At 33.9% G+C, this 25,738-nt stretch overlaps 3 protein-coding genes across 3 annotated transcripts; 2 read left to right on the top strand and 1 right to left on the bottom strand.

Moving 5' to 3' along the window:
• LOTGIDRAFT_125047 (hypothetical protein) lies at positions 1-2,580 on the top strand (the record flags this gene model as incomplete). The annotated part of the gene is made up of 4 exons (XM_009061468.1): positions 1-99; positions 531-619; positions 1,452-1,591; positions 2,444-2,580. Coding segments are annotated over 4 exons (465 nt in total), but the record flags the coding sequence as incomplete, so codon positions are not given.
• Positions 2,581-3,669: 1,089 nt separating this feature from the next.
• Positions 3,670-6,181, bottom strand: LOTGIDRAFT_125037 (hypothetical protein; the record flags this gene model as incomplete). The annotated part of the gene is made up of 5 exons (XM_009061467.1): positions 3,670-3,696; positions 4,205-4,334; positions 4,946-5,100; positions 5,567-5,664; positions 6,064-6,181. 5 exons carry the CDS (start codon positions 6,179-6,181, stop codon positions 3,670-3,672), a joined length of 528 nt encoding a protein of 175 aa, XP_009059715.1.
• Positions 6,182-14,669: 8,488 nt separating this feature from the next.
• LOTGIDRAFT_234254 (hypothetical protein) lies at positions 14,670-21,698 on the top strand. Its single transcript, XM_009061466.1, has 10 exons — positions 14,670-14,732; positions 15,137-15,208; positions 15,619-15,741; positions 16,457-16,657; positions 17,377-17,484; positions 18,025-18,084; positions 18,536-18,661; positions 19,486-20,083; positions 20,109-20,800; positions 21,390-21,698. The coding sequence occupies exons 1-8, from the start codon at positions 14,688-14,690 to the stop codon at positions 19,570-19,572; spliced, it is 822 nt and encodes a 273-aa protein (XP_009059714.1). The 5' UTR covers positions 14,670-14,687; the 3' UTR covers positions 19,573-20,083; positions 20,109-20,800; positions 21,390-21,698.
• The last annotated feature ends 4,040 nt before the right edge of the window (positions 21,699-25,738 follow it).

Raw genomic sequence — 25,738 nt, 5'->3', positions numbered from 1 at the left:
CAGGTAGAAGTACTGACTGGTTCTGATAAAGGGAAAATTGGTACTATATCAAGAATATATGATGATACAAACCTGTGTATAGTGAAAGGTTTAAACTTGGTAAGTTATTTAACCCTCTGTTATTGTGTTATTTATTCTGGATGGTTTTCTGCTGGAGATCAACCCAGTCTATATCAGCTTATTGACATCACTGGGAAGACTGACTTCTTCATAATTACAAAACCAAAAGGATATAAGCTTAGTCCCAATGAAGATATTCTGTATAGGTCAGAACTATCTATCTCTATTCCAACCTCTGATGACAGTGTTTGTCCTGAGTAGAGTCAGAAAAACTAAGCCCTTTTCCACATCTTCGAAGATGCGTTTTTTCTAACATTTAAATATGTATATTTAAAACCCCCACACATTCGGGAAAGAATTCACACAATAAAGGACTAGTTTTACAGTCTCTACACCAGCCTACAACTGTCAAAATAACTATCAGTGGTATATGTTTTGGTTTTATTCTATTTTGATAATTGTAAATGTAGAAATTTAAACTTGAAGAAGAAGCGATAGATTGTGAAGAGAAACCATTATTAGTCACCAGTGAAGTAGCACTGATAGACCCAGCTGAACAGTAAGACTTTTTCATTATTTTACAGTTACTGTTAAGAAAATTCTGCTGAAAATTTGCCCAATTTTATTTATTGTACCAACAGAAACAACTATTATTGCACAAGGATAACGACTTAGGTTCTCAGAGGTTCCTTTTTACCAGCTGGTCCTTGGTCAAAACTCTTGGCATTGACCTTACAAGGATAACAAATTAGGTTCACTATTAAGGATCCTTTCTACCAGCTAGTCCTTGGTCAATCCTGTTGGCATCGATCTTTCCCATATTATTCGTACCCATTTACAGCTGGGTTGACTGGAACTATGAGCGAAGATGACTTATTCAACGATTTATGTAACCAAACAAATGACGTCTGTAGAGAACCAATGCTCTAACTGACTGTACTATAGAACTTCACAAGAGTTTTAGAAGGGCTTTACTTCAATAAGAATGCAATGACAGAAACCACCTTTGATTGTTATGAGTTTGTCAAAGTTAATGCTCCAGGTAAAATTTCCTTCATTGCACATTGCATGGTGTTGCCTGTCTTCATTAGCTCAATCAGGTGCAGAAAAGTTTTTAAAAAAATGTTATTTCATTTCAAAAAGTCTACATAGTTTATGTTTATTTAGTCCTGGTGACAACTATAATTGTATTTAATGAAATGAAATAAATTTTTATATCCTACTCTTCAGCAGACGGGCAACGCCATGCAGTGTGCAATGAGGGAAATTTTTCCAGGACAGACTATTAGCCTTTTCTTTTTGGATTTCCAACTGTAGAAGGATCAATAATGTGCACTGCCTGTAGCAATCCAGGCCTTGGTTTATTATATCTTTCTAATGATATATTTCAGGACTAAGACAGATGTAGAATGGAGATATACTGCAGACGGAGAGAGAGTTCGTGTATCGTTAAAATCGGGACGTATTATTCCATTGTCAGCTACCTATAATAACACTGAGTATGATGGTGTTGATAAGGCAGCTTATAAAGGTAGATAGACTATATTACAGGATAGATAGACTATATTACAGAATAGTTAAACCTGTTAAACTGTACCTATATATCTATCCTACCTCTAGATAAACACTTGTATACATCACTACTTTCTAATGAGGAGTTAATAATATCACAAGTATCTGAAGTTTCCTTAGCATATTATTAAATACTGATATCATACATGTGTACAGGTCAGAAAAAAAAATCTGGAGATTTGCCTTGAAAAATCTTGAGATTGGGTGAAAAGTCAGGATATTTTTCCAAAGCGCGTAAATTTGTGATTTAAAACTCCAAATTGATTTAATTTTTTTTCAGATTAAGCCTTGTAAATTAATTAGAGTGATCATAGGCCTATACATGATACAGTAAAAATTAACAAATCTATAATTAGGGATAGGCCTACCCAGGCAAAATTATTCTAGAAATAGTGCCTGATATTATAAGTTTAGGGGCCCAAAAAATTTGACATTGTCATTCTTCAGTATTGATTTAATCAAAAATAATGTCATGGTGAAACAATGTTTGATATACCCAGTTCTTGATAAACTTTCATTCCGTTGTTTTATTCTGTAGCTATTATTCTTCAGGTTAGGTCAAAAGGTTATTTTGAAAGCTCAAGAGGTCCATTGTTAGACCCAAACTGTAGTGACTACATTAATAATAATGGAAAGTCTAGTCTAATTTTAATTAAAACTGCGATGAAGCGAGAGATAGTTGCTAAACACTCATAAAATTCTAGTCTATGCAAAAATACATTACAAATATCCCTCATTGCATACAGCATGGTGTTACCATTAGCTGCAGTAAGACATAAAGATCCATTTAATTTAATATTTTTTGTTTTAGACAGTGAGAAAGATACACCAGACAAGGAGTTAAGAAATGTGACCTACATACCTAAACTATCAACATTTGAAGAAGATATTATGCAGGAAATGGGAATTGTGGAAACGAGAGTAAGACAGAAAAAATACTGGTATTAAATATAACATGTCTGAGATTTGTTGATGTATAGTTTGATGATATGAGAGATTTTAGTCTGAATTTTATCATCATCATAGAAAAAATGTTGTCTAATGACCAACCTTCACGGAGCCATGTTTAACATTGTTATATAATTAACTAACTGATTTCTAACAGTCATTTTTGGTCCTATCATAAGATATAATCCCTAAAATGATCAGTATTTAATTACTGTTTTCTGATAATATTGACATATCGTCTGACTCTAGGATTGATGTTTTAGATTGTGAATCATAAAATTTCTCAATTTTGGGTGAATTACTAGTAACAGAAATAAGATGTTTCCAATAGAATCTGTCTAAAATGTGAATTGAGAAAAATCGAATTTGTTTTGGGTTTTGAATCAGTACTCATCAAAAACATACCTCTAATATAGATCCATGTTTTACAATGTGTATCCACTATCCAGACATTTTGGTTCCGATTTATTTAGGTTCAAACATTTATAATTTATTAGGATTTTGAATCAGTTTTATTAAGTATTAAAAATGTGAACTTTTATCAAAAAACACTTCTGATGCAGACGGATGTTTTAGCATTCTGGGAATATTTGAGAATGGTTTGTGTTAAGAATTGAATTAAATGTGTCTGTTACAAATACAGCTCTAAATTTCCATGTTTTCTGCAGGCTGATCCATACATTATAAGAATGGGTGAAGTTACCCACAGAAATAAATGAAACAAAATACCTAGAGCTGTATGTAATCAGATTGTTGTGTTACTGTATGTAATTATTTTATAAAGTGGTTTTTAATGAACAATGTTTTATCAAACCATATCAATATAATAATAACTTCTCCTGATAGTTTGTCTGGGCTGTATCACTGTCAGTTAGACTGTTGGAATGTCGTCTTGTAACCTTAAAATGGTATAGATAATCCAGAAATGCTCGATGTCAAGAGGATGGTGAAGAACCAGCCATTACAAAGGTTCCCCAACCCAAAAATAAGTGGGGATTCTGTCTTTCCTGTTGGGTTATTTGTATCCAGTGTGAGTAAGAATAAGGCGTATTATTATAGAAATGTTTTATTGTATGTTAACTGATGTCTTCAGTAATACGGACGTCTTGGATTGTTCTGAAATATAATTATTTTATTATAATACTAGTATTATACTAGGGATTGTAAAGAGGTTTTCTTAACTCTTTATGTGTATGGAGGACACTAACAGCATCGATGTAAACCATTCCAATTTTCAATCAGACTTCTGTAGTTCCTGCAATTCCACTTAAACTTGGCGTTTTATGACATCACTTGGTTCAGACACCAAGTTTTAGTGGAATTGCAGGAACCACAGACATCTGATTGAAAATTGGAATGGTACAAATTGATACTATCAGTATCCCCGATACAAATAACAAATTAAGAAAACCTCTTTACAATCTCTTTAACTTTTCCTCCAATGGCATTTGTGATAGAGACATTACAATCTAGCCATAAAGTTTTTATATTGCTGGAGCCACTGGAATTAGATAGGAAGCTACGTGAACTCGATGCATATACAACCAACTTTAAAATCCCTTTAATTCAGTCACCAAAAAGTTAAATATATTGTGTTGTGTTATTCTAAGAATCAACTACGTACCAATGGATTGGGTCTGAATTTATAAGCTAACATCATTCTCTTTCTATAAGCATCAAATTCATCATCACCCTGGTTTAAATTAGACTCTTTCTCTACTCCAAATCCCATATTATCTACACTAGTATTTCCCCTGTAATAACATTACGTTTTAAAGATTAGACTTGGAATGTTTGGACTTCATTTAGCCATAATGACAAATATTTAATTCTGCCAATAGAAGCTTATAGAGCAGGGCAATATCACAATATAGATATATATCCCTATAGTTTCGAATGAACAGCGCGACTGTTGATAGAACATTATATTCACTGCACAAAAAAACAGGAAATACCATCTTATATCAGAATAAGTTATAACCTAAATATAGAACAGGGAAAAACCCATCAATATTACATTTAATTCATATTGACTGAGTGTAAGGATGTTGTATGGGGTCACAGTCGGTTAGAGCATTGGTTCGTTCGCAGTTGTTTTGCTTGATTACACCCTACAAACCATGGTCGTGGGTTCTAAACCCTGTCAGATAGTGAGAATCTGATGACCTTGAATCTTTGTTTAGTATTCCAGTCGACCCCGCTGAAAATGGGAACAGATAATCTGGAAAGATCATTGCAACCAAGAGGTTAGGTTGAAGACCAGCGTGTAGAAATGAACCTACGATGTCATCTATTTTTCCTTTTCTTTTATCTATTAGTTGTCATGGCAACATTTGATCCTATAAGAATGGATGATAAAACTTACTTATTGACAGGTTGGGTGATACCCTGAGCCTCGGGACCTAGCCCCTCTCCTTCCTGCCAGCCTAATTTCTGTAACATTTTATACCCGATATTCTCACACGTTATTTTAAACTCTTTATAATCAGAATAATCTGGCGTTCGACCTTCTTTTAAAGCCTGCAAAAAAATAGAAATTACAGGTCAATATCAGTCAATATCAGTCAATATCAGTCAATATTAGCCAATATCAGTCAATATCAGTCAATATTAGCCAATATCAGTCAATATCAGTCAATATTAGTCAATATCAGTCAATATTAGTATATCAGTCAATATCTGTCAATATTAGTCAATGTCAGTCAATATTAGTCAATATTAGTATATCAGTCAATATCTGTCAATATTAGTCAATGTCAGTCAATATTAGTCAATATCAGTCAATATTAGTATATCAGTCAATATTAGTCAATATCTGTCAATGTCAGTCAATATTAGTCAATATCAGTCAATATTAGTGTTTTAAATGATAGGGAAAAAAAACCTGGAAAATCTACCAACTTACAGAAGCAATCAGTTTGAAAAGTTTAAATGCATTATGTTGATGTCTGAATCAACGCCTAGAGAATTTCAAAATAAAACTGACCTTGTATGTTTCCATAAATTTCTCTAATTCTTGAGGCGGCAGAAAATCACCAATGAAATGTTTTCCTCTGTTAGAATCTGTTAACTGGTCGGCCCATTCTAGAATTAATTAATTAATTAATCAATCGTTAATCAGGATAATTAAATTAAATATAATAACAACATTTATAACTTCATCTTTCCTTATCAAACCAGTCGACATAGCCAACCAATGGATCAAGGAGCATTCTATAATTAAGTAATGAATCGTTTATCTGGATAATCTATCTGGATAATCTATCTGGATAATCTAGATAATCTATCTGGATAATCAAATCACAACAAATATCATCATGAATTTTCACAACTTAACAACTAGTGACAATGTAGTAAATGTACATAATTTGAGTCAAAAATATATTACTGAAAAGAAGCCAGAATCTTATCAGCAAAAACTCCAAACTCGCTACTCAAAAATTGAAAAACTGCCAAATATATGTAAAATTTTAGAAGTATTACCTCTGGTAGCATTCATTTCTGTCATACGTTTTTTATGTTCCCAAGTTCCACCTTCAGTGTCTTCATCAGAATCATATTCATATTGAGGTTTGACTTTTATACCAGGTAGTTCAGACATCAACATAGCTTCTTTAGCTTTCTTCTGGGCCAATATCAGTTCATACATCATATTCAACTACAAATAATTCATTTATATAAATAACATATACTTACTTCTGTTTCAAGATCAAAATATAGAAAATGTTCAAACTATTGATAAATTTTTAACATGAGACCACTAAATAACTTGTATGTTTTCATATACACAGATATGCCTAGCAACATACGCCCACTTAATAAATTTCTAATTCCAATTCATGTGAAATTGAACACCATCTTAATGTGGCAGATGGGCTGACAGACGGACAAGGTGGCAATATGCGTAGGCATATAAAAATGAAAATTGATGACAAACTCTTTATCTATTGAACACCTCAATGAAAATTAAACTTCAAACCTCTTTTTGCTCTCGTATTTGTTGCATCTGTTCTGAATTAATATTATCACTTCCGACCATCTTCCTGGCAAAATCTTGTACAGTCGGATAGTGGGGAGCTGAAAAGATAAGAGGGAGGGTAACAAATTAGCGGAATACTGTCTGAAATTGTGAAGGATCTCCCAATAATACATATTAGCATACCATGTTTCATCAAGAACTGATAAAAATTGTAGCTTCTATCGTGCCTACAAGCCAAATTTGCTGCATTTTTACTTTGTCAAAGGCAATAATTCTGAAACCCGAAAAGGTAAGAGGTTGGGTAACAAATTGGTAGAAATTGTGAAAGATAGGCTCCTACTATAATGAAACCCCCTACAGTTTACAAGAGGTTAATTAACTACAGATTAGCTACTTTTGTATCTTATTTCAATGCCGAATTGTGATTTAGAAGGGGTGTCGATTTATTGAGGTTTTTCTTCTAAATATGCTAGTTTAGAGGAAATGACATTTCACAGAATCACATATTATTGGATATTAGGGTGTATTGAGAAGAAAGCACTGACCGAGGTCATAGGGCAATAGAAAGGCTTATTGTGGTTTTAGGGTGTAATGAGACGAGTCTCAATAAAAGCACTGGCCTGGGTCACAAAGCAATAGATAAGCTTATTAATTATGTTGGTATGTGCTTGTGAATATATATGAAACTCACCTGCTGGAGTAGGAGCCTGTACAGTTGATATCCCTCCCAGCTGTATATTGGTGACAACCCCCACCCCTCCACTACCCCCAGGGATAGACATCATAGGTACCGGGGTAGCAGGTTGTGACTCCTCATTTCCCCATCGACTCTTTCTCTTTCGTTTCTTACGTTTATCATCACTACCTGTCAAATAAAAAGAAGCCAAGAGGTAACAATCAGATTTTAAATCTTACAAAATTTATTTGGCAAAGAGAATATTTTCGGAGCCAAAGACCAGCCAGTAAATAAAATCGTTAGAACCTAAGTTGTCAAGGGGTTCAGTCAAGGACCAGCTGTAGACAAGTCGTGAGGTCATTGTCCAGAAATTTGGTTAAGGACCAGCTGATAGACAAGATCCTTGAAAACCTAAGTTTTGATCATTGTCAAGAAATTTGGTTAAGGACCAGCTGATAGACAAGATCCTTGAAAACCTAAGTTGTGATCATTGTCAAGAACTTTGACCAGCTGATAGACAAGATCCTTGAAAACCTAAGTTGTGATCATTGTCAAGAACTTTGACCAGCTGATAGACAAGATCCTTGAAAACCTAAGTTGTGATCATTGTCAAGAACTTTGACCAGCTGATAGACAAGATCCTTGAAAACCTAAGTTGTGATCATTGTCAAGAAATTTGACCAGCTGATAGACAAGATCCTTGAAAACCTAAGTTGTGATCATTGTCAAGAACTTTGACCAGCTGATAGACAAGATCCTTGAAAACCTAAGTTGTGATCATTGTCAAGAAATTTGACCAGCTGATAGACAAGATCCTTGAAAACCTAAGTTTTGATCATTGTCAAGAACTTTGACCAGCTGATAGACAAGATCCTTAAGAATTTAAGTAATTATCCTTGTAAAATATGGATGCCTTTTTTTTAATTTTTTATTCTGAAAACAAATGACAAAACAAATCTACCTTCTGCCTCTTCTGTATCAGCCTCATGACCTCTGTCAGCAGATTTCGGTACCAAGTTTGAAACAATAACACCGGCAGGTTTTGGTGCCGTTACTTTTCTCTTTGTCTGCATCTCTTTACAGAAATACTGATACGCTTCAGAATCTTCTTTATATAAAAACCTAGAGGGTAGAGAAATAATCTTTATATAGAAACCTAGAGGGTAGAGAAATAATCTTTATATAGAAACCTAGAGGGTAGAGAAATAATCTTTATATAAAAACCTAGAGGGTAGAGAAATAATCTTTATATAGAAACCTAGAGGGTAGAGAAATAATCTTTATAAAAAAACCTAGAGGGTAGAGAAATAATCTTTATATAAAAACCTAGAGGGTAGAGAAATAATCTTTATATAGAAACCTAGAGGGTAGAGAAATAATCTTAATATAAAAACCTAGAGGGTAGAGAAATAATCTTTATATAGAAACCTAGAGGGTAGAGAAATAATCTTTATATAAAAACCTAGAGGGTAGAGAAATAATCTTTATATAGAAACCTAGAGGGTAGAGAAATAATCTTTATATAAAAACCTAGAGGGTAGCGAAATAATCTTTATATAAAAACCTAGAGGGTAGAGAAATAATCTTTATATAGAAACCTAGAGGGTAGCGAAATAATCTTTATATAAAAACCTAGAGGGTAGAGAAATAATCTTTATATAAAAACCTAGAGGGTAGAGAAATAATCTTTATATAGAAACCTAGAGGGTAGAGAAATAATCTTTATATAGAAACCTAGAGGGTAGAGAAATAATCTTTATATAAAAACCTAGAGGGTAGAGAAATAATCTTTATATAAAAACCTAGAGGGTAGAGAAATAATCTTTATAAAAAAACCTAGAGGGTACAGAAATAATCTTTATATAAAAACCTAGAGGGTAGAGAAATAATCTTTATAAAAAAACCTAGAGGGTAGAGAAATAATCTTTATATAAAAACCTAGAGGGTAGCGAAATAATCTTTATATAAAAACCTAGAGGGTAGAGAAATAATCTTTATATAGAAACCTAGAGGGTAGAGAAATAATCTTTATATAGAAACCTAGAGGGTAGAGAAATAATCTTTATATAAAAACCTAGAGGGTAGAGAAATAATCTTTATATAGAAACCTAGAGGGTAGAGAAATAATCTTTATATAAAAACCTAGAGGGTAGAGAAATAATCTTTATATAGAAACCTAGAGGGTAGAGAAATAATCTTTATATACCCATTATCAAAGATCTGTATAACCACCTACAACTCATTTTTCCTGATAATTTTCACAAAAAATTGATTGCTGCTCAGCCTGTGCTTTCGTTATTCAATGACATTGTTTTAACAACCACTTTCATCAAAAACATAGAGATGAAATTTACTGATTAACATGTACCAAGCATTTTTAAAAATTCTTCATATCGGTTTGTAGATAAAAATTATATATATCCATAGTGGTATTTATTGACACCATGGCGTCGCTCAAATGACAAGTTCTGCTGGTTTCGGTTTCATGGAATCAACTGGACGTTCAATAAAACAAGTTGGAACAGAGTTCAGAACGTGTCTGTTTGCCGAAAAACTAATAAGTGCAGAAGGAATTCAAAATGGAAGGGAAATTTTGAATGTGACATATTCTGCTTTTATACCGTCTAATTGAGAGCAGAAATCTCCAATTGAGCCTCACCAATTTTAAGAATGACTAAAAGGGGAGACAACCTACCAATAATCAGGATTCTCTCTGTAATCATTCATAACTTGAGCTACCATTAAAACCCCACCAGCTTGTAATCTGGCAACTAGTTCATCTATTCTCGATTTTAATTCTGGCGACTCTGTAGGAGAAACTAGAAGACCTCTGATGAGAACCCTGGTCTTTACTCCTCCACGATTTTTTTATTCTGAATTTTTAATTCAGGTGGAAAAATATGAATTTTATGATTCAAATCTGCTGCTATCGTATGTCTGCTTCACCTTATAAACGATGGTTGCTGTTGCTAACGCAAATCAGCCATTTTATCCAATCATTTTGGTTTTCAATCCACTCTTAGCATAATTGCAAATGTTTTATTGTAAAAGCCATGGTCAGCCATATTGTCCAAGATAATTTTGAAATGAGCTCTAAACTGGTATACATACCTTCTTTATCTCCTTGATCGAAAACAGAAGCTAAACTCTGCGTCACTTTCTTTTTACTGGCAGCGTTCGACTTGGACTGAATCGATCTAAAAGTAGAAAAAAGTTGCTGTCAATTGTAGATACAATAAACAAATTTATTAGAGGTGTTATGCCTAAAAAGGTCTGCTATTCCATCAAAGAAAAGGGTTGGAGATATTGTCATTGTCATCTTGGCATTGATTGGACTAAATTCATGTCATACATTAGTAACGTCATTGACGTTCCTCCTAGTTGTCAACGCTAAATAGACAACGTCTCTCTAAATCCTACAGTCAATATTTTGACTCTAACTGTTGTTAGTGTAACTATAAATTTCTAAACTGTAATCAGGGTCTTTCAATAACACCTATTCTTATTTCCATTTCATCTTTCCATCAGCTTTAAATGTGCAGCCTGTAGCACACAAGACCACTATTATGACTTGACCCATATTCCATACCAACCCAAATGACCAGCATCACAGACAGGGGAGGAACTAGGCTAAGCAACTGTTTCATCAAGAGTACACAGCTTCTACAAACATAGCAATATTTAGAGTTGAAAATTTCAGATTGAGAAGTGCATTCCATTTACTTACATTTGTAATTTCTTTTCAACTTTTTCTGAAAAAAACAATTCAATTGAATATTTTATTCATAGCAAGACAGCAGGCTGTTATTAAGGGGTGGCTAGCCTTTCAAAACTTTCACCTGGAAACTTTTGTCCAATAATGTTAAAACGTTCATTTCACCCTAAAGCCCCAGGCTAAAATCATACTATCAAGTTATCTATTTTTAACTTACTTACCAGGTGTGTCTTCTGTGGGAGAGAATGGATCATATTCTTCTTCATCTTCAGATTTCACTGGTTTCTTGCTTCCATATTCATTTGTATTGGAGCCATGTTTCTTTGAAGGTGAACCATATTTCTTTGTAGCTGAACCGTATTCATTTGCCGGTGAACCGTATTCATTGGTAGGTGAACCGTATTCATTTGAAGGTGGACCATATTCTGCCATATTCATAGATGAGCTGAATTTATTTTTGGGTGGACCGTATTCGTTTGAAGCTGAACCATATTCGTTTGTAGCTGAACCGTATTCGTTAGTAGCTGAGCCGTATTCAATTTTTGGTGGACCAACCGAATGTGAAGCCATAATGAATTGATTCCGAGGCCCTGAATTATTTCCAGGTCCATACTGGTTTGGCAACGGAGGCCAGAAATTTCCAGGACCCTGGTTTGGAAACTGCGATCGAAAATTCCCTGCTTGATTTGGAGGCAAAGGACCCAAATTTCCTGGTCTGGGTACAAACTGATTTGGGGGTGGAGGTCTAAAATTTCCAGCCCCCATCTGATTTGGTACCTGACCAAAACTTCCTGTGGGAGGAGGGGGAGGGGGGTTTACATTTCCAATTCCAAATGGCCCTGGGGGAAAATTTCTGGGCATATAAGGTGGAGGTCCTGGGGGAAGTCCTGGAGGAGGTCCTGGTGGAGCCTGAGAGATATTTCCCGCAGGATATTGATTTGGAATAAAAGGTCTTGATCCATATTGATTCGTGGATCCAAGAGAAGGTGTAGGCGTAGAATCAAATCGATTTTTCCGCGTTCCAGGCTCAGATGAGTCACTTGATCCATATTCACCAGAAGTCCCGTAAGAAGATTGTTTGAATTTTTTAGACTGAAAATCACTTTCTTTATCAGGAGTTCCATATTCGTCATATTTCACTTTCTTAGTTTGATTGTCACTTCCCACCGATTCTGGTTTATCAAAAGATGAATCGTATTTGCTAACCAATTCTGGTTTATTAGTACTGTAACCATATTGGTTGAATAAACTAGATGTACTGCTGTCTTTAGAAGAGGTTTGTGATTTTGAGCTGATATCAAATTGAACTGGTTTAGGTTTAGATGAGGGTGATGATTGAGCTAATTGTTGAGTCTTTTTAACAGCTGAAAAAATAAAAACAAAATGATTTATCATCTGACACTAGCGATCGTGAATAAAGAGATTGTAAGGAGGTTTTTTCAATTTTTATACGCCCACATCTCTATGTGGATGTATATTGTCGACACCCTTATCCGTCCGTCCGTCGGTCCGTTGGTCAGTCCCTCCGTCAACATTTGCTTGTAAACGCTCTATAAACTAGATTGTTTGATGGAATCAAATGAAATTCATTATGTGTATACATATTCATTAAACAGAGATCAAGTTCGAATTTGAGCTATTTTCGACCGTTAGAATCAGAGTTATTGCCCTTGCCCCAAAATCTTGAATATGCTATTACTGTCTTAGTTTTCAACCGATTTTGATAAAACTTAAAATGGATGTTATTGGACCTAAATCGAAAGGTTTGAGAAAGTTTAGTTTACTTCTGATTAAATTTAAAGCTTTTTCAAGATTTAGGCATCTTACGTCAGTTTTGAGGAGTTATCGCCCTTTACCCTCTATACAGTAAGTGCTTCTATCAACATCAATTGCTTGTAAACACTTATATTGCTTGTAAACGCGTATATGGTTGTGGTCCACTATCTTTTATGCTTATCGTGGACACTGATAGCATCAATTTGCACTATTCCAATTTTCAATCAAATGTCTGTGGTTCCTGCAATTCAACTAAAACTAAGTGTTTGATAATGTCACTAATCGCAAATCATGCTCTATCCCAAAAGGCCCTTCACAATTAGTGACGTCAGAAAATGCTTAGTTCTTGTGGAATAGCAGGAGCCACACATAATTCTTTTAGAAAACATCTTTACAATGAATAGTATCAATGAAATTCTGACTGTCAAATCCCAGTACAAGTCAAAAGGTTACTTATAAAACCATAAGTTTATACTGTACCTTGATCTAGTAAACGTTTTTTATCTAGGGATGATTTTGATGAAGATTGTGGTAAAAAAGCTGTTTTTCTTAAACCTGGTAGTTTCCCACTGAAAAACAAAACAAAAAAGCAATATATTTATGATGCCTGTGAATGTATATAGTTGCTATAATTAATAACTTCACAATGTACCAGTTGATATAACTTCATTCAAGAAATCTGTCATATATTTCAGAATGAATCTGATATATTGTTGTCACGGCCACAGAAAATTTGTTACTTTCAGGTTGTTATTAATCAAAAATTCTCACACAAAGTTTACTAGGTTATGACGTTATATTTTTATAGGTTTGATGTTTGATGGCTTATACTCATTCTTGATTCTTCATTATTCCAGTCAACTCAGATGACAGATACTAGGAAAAGCCAACACAAGTCTATGTTTTTTGTTTATATAACTAGTATTTCATACTACATGAAACCTATCTTACAATGAGCTAGTCTGAGGTACAGAAGGTTCAGGGATGTTGATTGGTTGATTTTGAGCTGCGGCTGCTGCTGCCAATTTTTCTTGAATCTGACGTTTTTTCTCAGCTATCAGTTTTTCTTGATCTAAAACTTGCTGCCCCACTGATTTCTGACTGTTTTTTCCTTTATTCGAATTCCATTGACGAAAACTCATCTTGGTAAACTTTAGTTTTACTTCATTACATGTAGGCCTAATCTGAAATTAACAGGAAAAATATTGTTAACCTTTTTAACGTCTTTTTCTCTCTGGGAGTGAGAGTTATAGTCCACATCATACCGTCTGGAAGTTGTAAATGAGGAGTTGACGCTTCTATCCAGTCCACATTTTTTTTCTGGTAACGGTACAGAAGCTATAACTGAGTAACAGCAGTGTAGTGTTGAAACGTTAAGTGATTTTTACCAACATGATAATTTGACCCAGTTTGGACCAGTTTGCTGAGTAACTTCAGCTTAGTAACAGCATTAGCACCAGTATGGAATAACAATGAATGACAATCTTGAAATGTAATGCTCACAACAGTAACTATCTATCTCTCACTTATCAATATTGACAACACTATATAGGCTAATCAACAAGTCCAAGTCCAAGCCAAGATTCAACTCAACTCAACTCAGTTCAGATCAGACTTCAGTTTGTGTCCTCACCATAGACTACGGTTCTCATAGAGACTGACTGTACAGATTTGTTCATTGAAACTCTCAGATCACAGATCGCAATGGCAAGGGAAGACTAAAATCCTACCCATCAAATGTATAAAGAGAATTCCATGTTGTTATTAAAATTATTTGCTTTTCCTACGTTTCACCATTAAAGCCTTGAGCAACCAGTCGTTACTTTCACTGGTATAATCAAGGCTATTTTCAACCGGAAGTTATACCAACGCGTTTGTTATAGAAACTGCCATTGGTTACAGCTTTAGATATCATCCAATCAAGAGTTTAGGTACAGTTGTACGTCAGCTCGACGTTCAAGATGGCGGGAGCTGAAAGTGGATTCGTACTTTTTCAGCGTGGAGAGGTCGAAATTGAATTATTCTTACCATATCACTTGATCCATATCTTTTTTGAGAGACATTGGCTCGGTGCCTCTTTATGAAAATAACTTCAATCATCCAAAAAACACACCAAAGCCTTTCGGTTGCTGTTTTGCCAATCAGTTTTGTTCGAAACTGTATTTTGTTCATGGCCATGAATGATGGCACTTTTGCTGTTTCGCCCCCTCTCAGCTTTCCGTTGTGCTATTGATAAGAAACTTGGCATAGAGCTATCTATACATCAAAGCTTATGGGATTTTGTGGTCTTTGTATGGCAAGTATGTAGGCATGTAGTCTGTGTTTAAAAATGTCTTGGTTATTATCTTAGAATCTCATAATAGCTTTTCCATTCAAATTTTAGAAAATGTTGTTGTCTTATTACTTGTAGACTGATGATAGTGATGCCTGGGATGATACAGCTCTAATTAAAGCGTATGATGAGGCCATTGCTGCTGTCAAGGTAGATACCATACTAATACAAGAACTCAACTTAAAGGGACTGTAACGATGTTTTCTAAATGTTTTATGTGTATTTTATTTTACACTGATATCATCAATCTGCACCATTCCAGATTTCAATCAGATGCGTGTGGTTCCCGCAATTGCACTAAAACTAAGTGTTTGATAACATCACTATTGATAGGAACCACAGACGTCTGATTAAAAATTGGAATGATGCAAATTGATGCTACCAGTGCCTCCAATGCACATAAAATGCCTTACCTTTTCCTTATTATTTTATGATTTTCCCTTAGGTTTTCTCTGACTGAATAGAACGATTTAAACTTATATTGTCCAAAAATTTCATGTCAAAATTACCCCAAGGTTGAAAACCCCTGGAGTACATTGATCTTAAATTATATTTTTCAGTCTAAACTCAATGGGAGTGAGAATGATGAAGTAAATGATACACCAGATCCAATCCCAGTTAAACATGGCCATGGTAAAAAAAAGAAAAATAAACATAAAAATAAACCAAGGAAAAGACAGAAGGTAAAATTACAGGGCGGTGAAAATATCTAATATTTTTTATACAAAAACCAAACATTTTCACTGTTTAACATAGAACTCAATACAACAATTGTAGAGTCATATAGAGATATTTAAACAACTTGAAACATGTTGTTACTCAGAGAAGGAAATATTAATTCAGAACCTGAAACATGTTGTTATGATTGTATTTCTACAATAACAAGATATTTTCACTATTGTATTTCTTAATAGTGAAATATTGTGTTAGGGTGTATTGAGACGAGTCTCAATGAAAGCACTGGCCTAGGTCACAGAGCATTGTGTTATTGTATAATTTTATTTAAGTAATATTCTAAGGAATTGTAAAAGGCGAAAGATTTCAGAGTTTCACTTGCAATAAGCTTACAATAGATGTTTCGGCAGTTTTTCAATATTATCGGGTATACCCTGTTCTTATTATAGATCAGGTTTGAGTGTTTGAAAAGTTACACATGAGTTCTGAAAAAGAATTGAGAGTTAAAGATTTTTTCTTGGAGATAATATTAAAATCTTAATGATACATTTAAAATCTTGAGTTAAATTAATAACACATATTTCTTGGGAAAATCTCTCAAAAAAGGATGATCATCCCCTACCATGATATAATAATTTGAACCACAAAATTAACCAAGTATTAACGATCAGAACTGCAAAACAAAATGATGATAAATAAGAAAAGCCTCTGATATAATTTCAGTGGAAGTTAAATGATTATTGTCGAGCTGTATACAGTGAGGATGGTTATATTTATAATGCTAAGATAATATCTATAGATACCACTACTGATACTTGTATTGTCAAGTATATGGATTATGGAAATGAGGAGAAACAGAATATTGCTGCCTTATTACGACCTATAGCTCATTATAGTGATGATAAACTTACTTCAGCTAGTGAGGTATGATTAGATCATAGTAAAGAGATTGTAAAGAGGTCTTATTAGATATATTAATTTTTGTAAACTATATCTTATTCACAAATATATTCAAATATAAACATTAAAGAAAGGATTGGGGAACAAGCTGTCATATTTACATTAGCTATTGTTTTGTCAATTGGACTGATGCAAATTTGTGTAGCTTTTATATCACAATAAATGCCATTGCCTCATCACCAAAACATTAGGCGTAGTAATTTTAACCAATGACTTTGTTATTAATTGACATCATTGTATGAAATAAACAGTCTCCACTGTAAACAATCATGTCCGTAGTCCCAAACGTTGAAACGTAAAGAAATAGGCCCTACTAAAATACTATAGTCTTTGTCTCAAAATTAGAATGTCTTGAAAACGTAAATATAAGCTATAAACTGTTACCCTATGGCAGTTATGGTCGTTAACGCATATATGATTCATTTTCCAGCCACCCTTTGTCCTGATATACGACCATAACCGCCATAGGGTAACAGTTTATTGCTTATATAATCATTATATATAATCATAATAAATGATATGAAAAACAGAAACATGTTACAACTTTTTAACAACCAATTATCGCTATTAATGATAAATAGTTGTCACTTGTCCTTGGTCAAAAATACCATTTCCATTGAATTAGTGTTTGATAGAGAATTAAGATTGTAATATTCTAGATTTTTTTAATATTTGTATTTCAGACAGAAAGTCAAGATCAAGAGGGAGAGGATACTGGAGCAGCCAAATCAAATCATTGGAACATTCCTGGTTTTCATCCCCCGCCTCCTCCATTTCCAGGAATGATGCCAGTAAGTCTGTTTTCTGTAATACTTGTCTAATGATTTATTACTACAGGTGGATAAAGATTCTTAAGACAGATTCAAAACATAAAAGGGATTGTAAAGAGGTTTTTTAATTTTTTATGTGTATCAGGGACACTGATAGCATCAATTTGCACCATTTCGATTTTCAATCTGTAGTTCCTTCAATTCCATTAATAGTAGGTGCTTTATGACTTCACTATCGCAAAACCCTTATATATCTATAGCAGTTTTTGCTATAGTGAAGTAAAGCACCTGCTTTTAGTGGATTTGCAGGAACCATGGACTGAAAACTGAAAATTTTAATGGTGGCAAATGGATGCTGTCATTGCCCCCAATAGATTAATAAGAAACCTCTTAAAACCTCCCCATAAAAGTTCTAACCACAAGCAACAGTATTCGTGGTTTGAGGTAACCTTGCCATTAGATAATGTTTATTTAATGAATACCAGTTTTTCTATGTGTATATTGTATCTTGAAACTTGGCTCTTTTAATATAAAGTGTATCTACATGATTTTTTTTTTTAGCCACCGTTTCCTCCAGGTGCTGCTGGTATGTTACCTGGTTTTAGAGGTCAAAGATCACCTGTAAGTTTCTATTAATAGTTACCATTGTTAAGATTATTATTGTGAACATGTCTGGTAAAAACTGTAGTTCAATTGTTTGTCTTGTCACGATTATTTTGACTAAAAGAATTCTTAAAATTACGGTAATGACCCTGACACGATTTTTGTACCCACAATGCTTGGTTTTGGGACATTTCGGTGCTTCACAGGGGAGGTCAGAGTTAGCAGCTTGTTAGCGTACTGTAATGACTGTAAGTTCTGTTTACAACATAGCAAGTACTGTATTTCCCTTCACAATACTCCTTACATTAGTTCATAAAGACTCTAATCATTAGCACACCCCAGTGTATGTCATTGTGCAGAATCCTGATTTAGATAGTGCAAATCAGGCTCACTTAAAGATTCCTTGCACTTTTCATGCAACCTTTCGTAATGTTATCATTTGTTTTTATTTGTTGTTCCTGTCTTTCAGAGAATACCGACGATACCCCCTCCCCCACCCCCTTTTTATGATGATAATATAGAGAATGACGAAGATGCTCTATCTTGTATGTTAATATCGTGGTATATGAGTGGATACCATACAGGATATTACCAGGTAAGGGTCAGGGTTCATTTTTAGCCAAAATTAGGGGTCATGCGCCCTTTCCATGTTCCTGGAGACTTGATAAGCCATAGCAGGGTTGATGTTTAGCCAGGTATTTTGAGATTTGAGCGTCCCTAGACTAGAGTTTTGGAAGACTTGTTATAACTACAATATGAAAGATATTTTTGGCCAAGTTTTCCACTTCCCTGAATTTCTGAAACTCCAGAATCTAGAAAAGATGTTAATATATTTCCAGTGCCGGTAGATATCATACACTTACATACACCTCAACACCAATAGTCTACTAACTTTTATGTTGGTTTAAATTGTAATGAACTTACTACATATCTCTAACTATAAATCAACATAGATTATACCTCACAACTATTGTCTGAGCAAAGTAAAAAGTTTTTTGAATTTTTTCGCTATGTTTTGGAGAGTTGAAATATCAGCCTCAAAATAGTACTGTTAGTCTTAGATTGTCTTTGCCTTGATAAAAATATAATCTTTTGTAAGGTTACATTGAAACAAAACACATTTCTCTCCTAGAAAGTTCAATTCAAAAATGTCACCAATTTTAGTTGAAAATTGTCCTCTGTAAAAACAGATTTTGAAGACATAATGTGTGTTTATATTTTTATCAAAGCAAAAACATTCTAAGACTAACAGTACTATTTTGAGGCTGATATTTCAACTCTCATAAAAAACATAATGGACAAAATTCAAAAACTTTTTACTTTGCTCAGACAATAGTTCAATATTGCTTAATAACTGAAAAACAGACTTCCTCAAAAACATCCTTCATATTGAATAATGATGATGTATTTCTATTTTAGGGATTAAAACAAGCTCGGCAACAAACTAGTGGAAAATCTCATCACCATCATCATAATCATCATAGCCATCATGGTGGTGTTCGGTGAAATAAAATATGTTGAAAGTTTGGTGAAATATTGTGCTACACAGATACTGCTGATGAAACTTGGGTTGACTGTTTTACTAACTCTGTTAATACGGCCAAACCATGGTCAGTACGACTGAGTGGCAATCTTTGACAACTATATTTTTTAACAGATATCTTTATTTGTGACCTCGGCCAGTGTTGACGTAGGAATTTCTATGAACTTCTTCACTCTTAACACAAATTTTAATGATTAAAGTTCACATCAAATAATGTTGAATAGTTCAGAAGACATATATGTAGAGAAGAGCTCAATTGATGAGTTCCTGATTAATGGAATCAACTGAACGTTAAATAAAACAAATTGGAATATAATTCAGAATGTTTAGTAGGTGCAGACAGAATTCAATATGGCCGAGAAGGAAATAGATGGAGAAATTTTGAAAGTGACATATTTTGCTTCTATACCACTCGTTTGAGAATTTGTAATGACGGAATCTCTTCAGAACTCTTCAATGGAGCGCCACCTAGAATTCTTCAATAGAGCGCCACCTAGAATTCTTCTAATCATGAGAAGATGTAGGACAAATGCAAGAAGGTGAAATGAAATGTAATTTTGCCTTTGATTTTTGGTGCCAGTTTTTTTTTTTTTTTATAATATTTGTCAGATTTGACAGTGGAATCTTTTTAATGTAAATAATTTTGTGTTTTTTTTATCATGGGTAAAGTAAGTCAAAAGTAATAAAGCTGACTTACAATCAAGTTTATCTTGCAACGGTTTTGAAATATAGTTTTACATCAAACTTTTATGTTGGGCATTTACAGAGGTAAATAAAAAAAAATATCAAAACTGATTAGAAATTATGAACTATTTAAAAAAAACATACAATTCAATTATCAATCATTTATTGTCCTTAAACAATATATAATCAAATATACAGTGTAAAAAAAATATATTTAAACAGTTATCAAAAACTTAAGTATTAAATAGTCCTTTAAAATCAGCATACATAGAGTGGAGTCAGTAGCTTCCCTCGTGACAGGGAAAAAATAGAAGGCAAACAGACTCAATGACATGACAACTGTCAAGGTTGAATTTAAAATTTTCATGTGGACGTATAAAAACTATTGAGACCCTAAGAATCCAGTCTGTGTAGAGAAGAAACTCTGATAATAATACATTAGTTCATTAACTCAGTTGATACAATCGCTCCTGCTATTTCCGAGTAAAATGTCTATTCGGAAAAACAGTGGCTATTCTTTTCTCTCATGTGCAGGACTTCCGGAGATACAGAAATATAGCTACTAACTATTTTTAGGTATCCCCATCAGCACAGGAGTTGCAGGAAATGCCGTTAAAATAGAACACATATTATTTATTTTTACGGTATTTCAAACTGCGCAGGCGTTACAGACGATACAGAAAAATAGTCATAGACTATTTTTAGATATTTCATACTGCGCAGGCGTTACAGACGATACAGAAAAATAGTCATAGACTATTTTTAGATATTTCAAACTGCGCAGGCGTTACAGACGATAAAGAAAAATAGTCATAGACTATTTTTAGATATTTCATACTGCGCAGGCGTTACAGACGATACAGAAAAATAGTCATAGACTATTTTTAGATATTTCATACTGCGCAGGCATTGCAGTTTAAACAGCGCAGTGTCGGTGAAGATACAGAAAAATAATCACCAAGACTATTTTAAGGTATCTTATACTGCAAAGTTGTAGGAATACGTAGAAGTAGTCACAGACTATTTTTACCGTATATTTAACTGCGGAGGCATTCCAGGAAATGCCGTAAAAATAGCCACTGTGATTCCAAAAGCATTAGACTAGTTATCAACTGAAAACACTTTATATCGACATGAAAAATCCCAGAGAGTGAAGAAATTTGATTGGGTTTGGGTGTCATCAAACAGATGTATGTTCAAGAAGGCCGTCTTAAGACCCTAACTGAAATGCTTAAATTAAAAAAGATAGCTTGCCAGGCAAGGTAACATACGCCCACTGGCAGCTGTCAGAGATGATAATCTTTATTGACCAAAAATATATTAAAGATCTTCAATAATAATACAAATTTCTCATATTGACAATCTTCATTATGCATTTGTAGTTCAATAGCAATAACCCAGAAGCTTTACTTAGATCTCATTAATATATACCTGCATACCAAGTTTCATCAAGAGCCCCAATCATGTTTACAATTCAAATTTGATGTATTTTTACTAAGTCAAGGGTAATAACTCAAAAACCGTTCATGGAAATATCATCAAATTTGAACTTGACCGCCGTCTTATGAATCCCAATGCTCACACCAAGTTTCATTACAATCAAATGAAAACTGTAGTCTCTATTGTGCCCACAAGACATGTTGACGGACGGACAGGGGTAAAATAATATACGACCACATATTCATGTGGGTGTATAAAGAACGGAACGAGAAAGGTAGCCCACAATTCCTGTATAAAAGTTAAAAAGATTAACTGCTACAGCAATTGTAGATTAACCATGAATTTCATCTTAGTCTTTTATTCTTTCTCTGAACATTTTAAAACAGTTTTAGTTTTAGAATTATCTTCTTCAAATTTCAATTTTTTTCTGGCTGTAAAATATGATTTAATTGTGGTCTGTGTCTCCTCTACTTCACTTTCCTTTCTTTTACCTGAAAAATATTAAACACCCATCAAATTCCTTTAACAAAATCACTGTACAAAAAAGAGGAAACTAGTGAAAAATAAATTGTGAATAAGCGAAACATAGTAAAAATGCAAGATGCGAATACACAAAGTACCATTCGCACCTTCAAATATTGTATTGCCGCCCCCTTGACAACCGACTAATTGCATTACTACAACTAAACACCTTACCCCATTGCCCCTTGGATATAGTACTTCCTCCTCCCCTTCCCCCCCCTCCCCCCCCAACACCCAAGTTTTACCCACCTTTTTTCTTGGAAGATTTTTTCTCTTCTTGCTGTTTTTCAAATTTCTCAACTAAATCTGTAAATTTTGATTGTAATAATGTTTTCTTTATTTTAACTAAGATTTCTGATTGTGCACCTTTAACTGAAATAATAAACAAATATTTAACAACATTCCGGTGCTGCAGTCATAGTGGGTAGCCTCCCCTGTTACGATTAAAAAAATTCAAGCATTATGGGTTTGATTAATTGGTGTTTCTAATGAATTATCATGTATTCTTAATCATATCATTATGTTCTTATTGCATATAATTAAGAGTTTTAACCAATCATAAATGTCCATGTATGTACAGTCTGGATAAACAAAAAAAGACCCTTTGACCTTTCTTGATCGGTCACTCTTTAGAATTCTGCTGGTAATTCTGTTCTAATTTAGCTAATTATGAATGAATTATGGACATGTGAGACAAACTGGTATTTTTCCAAGTCATTAGAACACTTCTACTTTCTATTCATATAAGTATTAGCATTTTCATATTTGAAAATAAGGGAACCCGTCTTTAATAAGTAAAAAGCTCAAAATTTAAAGAGTAACTTACTAGTCGTGTTAAACTGTGACTGTATTTTCCACTTCACCTCATAACATGATATAAAATTATCTTGACAACTTCGAATTATTCTAAAATAACAATTGATTATTTTGCATTCTTTACTTCTCGTGAGAGTTTGGCCTTCTTTAAACATAACCACTGTGTGTCTTTTAAATAAATTTAAATTCTGATCTTCAATTAAAAGTGGAAAAGTCCAAGTCGTGTTGACAATGGTTCAGATCATAAGTTGGTCTAAGTTGTCTTAAAGTTGTCCAGGTTTATTTCGCCAGGACATCAGCATAAGCCTTCTCTTTTTTCGATTTCCAAATGTCAAGGGATCTTTAACGTGCACAGCCTGTAGCACACAGGGCCTTGGTTTATTGTCCCATCCGAATGTCTATACACTTTTTCCATGTCAGCCCCTCTTACATACATCACTGACGGGGGGAAACCAGGTTGAAAAAAACAGAAGTTATTATCTCGACCTATGCCGAGTTCAGTATTAAAGTGAATATGAGGTAATAAAACTTACTGTATTGGAGTTACTATAGAACTGTATCGAGGTAAAATATCGTGTAAACCTTCATAAACGATAGCTGGTATGACAACCTTCATCATATCCTCAGTGTCCCACTTTAAATATTTCTCTACCACTACAGTTAAACGTCTAAAATCAGGCAGACGCCATTTCAATGTCTTACCACTGATGAGACCTTTACTATCTTCTTTTAAAAACTCTTCAACAATCTGGATAGAAGGAAAGTTATATCGCAGGCACCTGTTTTTATCAATAGTCGACTCTCTTTATATATATACCATCATAAAGAGAGTCAACTATAAATAGAAACAGGTGCCTGTGAGTTAATTGTAATAGGGCCCATTCTCAGCGACATTTCGCACAAAGAGAATAGCAATCGAGCAGAAAACGACGGTGTCCTGGACCTGTCCAAGCTATTCCATGTGAAAAGGTGGTACACTTGGAACACTGACATCATCAAAATGGCGACCATTATGTTGATCAGATGCCAATGCAGTATGGGTCTCGGTCACACAACAGGCTGTTAATACACAACAGGCTGTTAATGCACATAAGCCTTTTTGAAAAAAATTTGCTAGCCTGAAAGACTAACTCAAGACACAAAACAACATTTAATAATATTTTTTATTTAATAACAAATTTATTCTGATTCAGAAACACTAATATTGTTAAATTGTTTGTGTTATACAGGAAGAATATTTTGAAAACACTATTAAATTTAAGGCCGATATTTTAAGATAGTTGAAAACACTATATCACAATGGCCATCATTCTCATGATAAAGTCAATTATAAATGCAGTGGCTAATGAAGCAGTAATGTCACAGAAGCTGGCAGTCATGTTATAGTGCACACATCATGCAATATCGCAATCAATACAACAATTGTGCTGAACATATTCTGGTCATGCCAACGGAACGGGCCTCTATTTTCTGCACCTGATTGGATTAATAAAGACAGGCAATGCCTTGTGTGCTGTTATTCTCTTTACTTTGAGAAATAACATATTTACAGCAAAATTGATGGTAAGTTTTTTGTGGAACAAGGTCAAGCACCTTATACCAAAGAGAAATATTAAAAAGTTCCATACCTTCTTATCAGGAAAATCAGGGTTTTTTAAAGCTTTATCACAGATATCTAATTCTTTATGATGGGGCTGTATTTGGTTGTAAAGTCTGTGCCAGTCACATGAACAGTCTACACTACTAGCTAATATACAGACTGTACTTGTTTTACACATACTGCATCCTGATTTCTTGTGGATATCAACTGACCCTAGGGACAAAATTAAAATAAATATATTTAATGTCCTTTAGTAAGTGATGCAAGAATGTCTGTAAGACCCAATTATAAAAAATAGAAAGATCATTGCCAAGAGGTTTAGCCAAGGATTGCTGGTAGACATGATTCTTGTGAGCCAAAGTTATTATCCATGAAAAAAATCATTACTTAGATGTTTGACCAAGGACAAGCTGATAGAAAAAACTCTTGCAAATCTTAGTTGCTGTACTTGTAAAATCATTTGACCAAGCACCAGCTACCGGTAGCCAACAGGATCTTGAGAATATGGATTGTTTGTTATTGTAAAAAAGTGGTAGCCTCTTTCAAATGGCAACCATAGAATATTCCTTGTAAATTAACGTTACCTGTATGTAGACAATATTTACAGTGTCTATTTTTAGTTATTTTAGTAAGATCTGACTGTAGGGTCTTCCATTGTTTTATTTCTGTACTGTCTCTCCATGATAATATTCTGAAATGGAGGAAAATCTTGTCACCCATCATCCTCACTAAAGCACGTTTAAATCAGGAAGGTACTTTATAAAATGCACAGAGAAAATCTGGTCAAATTTGTAGACTAGGATATACATAATTCGCATTAGGACTGGAACGATTCCTAAAGTGGCGATCCGATACACAAACGCTACTAGATCAAAGATACGATTTATTGCGATAATAAATCGCGATTCCTTGATTAAAAGGGAAAGAAAAAGAGAACTGATAATTAATAACATTTTAACACAGTTTAAATTATTTTTGTACGATTAGAAGTACAAAATTCACTTTTCATCGTTTGTTACATACACGGACTACCAAATTTCTTCAAAATAATAAATAAAATACCAAAC

The sequence above is a fragment of the Lottia gigantea genome, assembly GCF_000327385.1.
Source record: "Lottia gigantea unplaced genomic scaffold LOTGIsca_48, whole genome shotgun sequence".
Classification (NCBI taxonomy): Eukaryota; Metazoa; Mollusca; class Gastropoda; family Lottiidae; genus Lottia; species Lottia gigantea.
The sequence above is the reverse complement of the archived record's forward strand: the minus strand, read 5'-3'. Positions and strand labels throughout refer to the sequence as shown.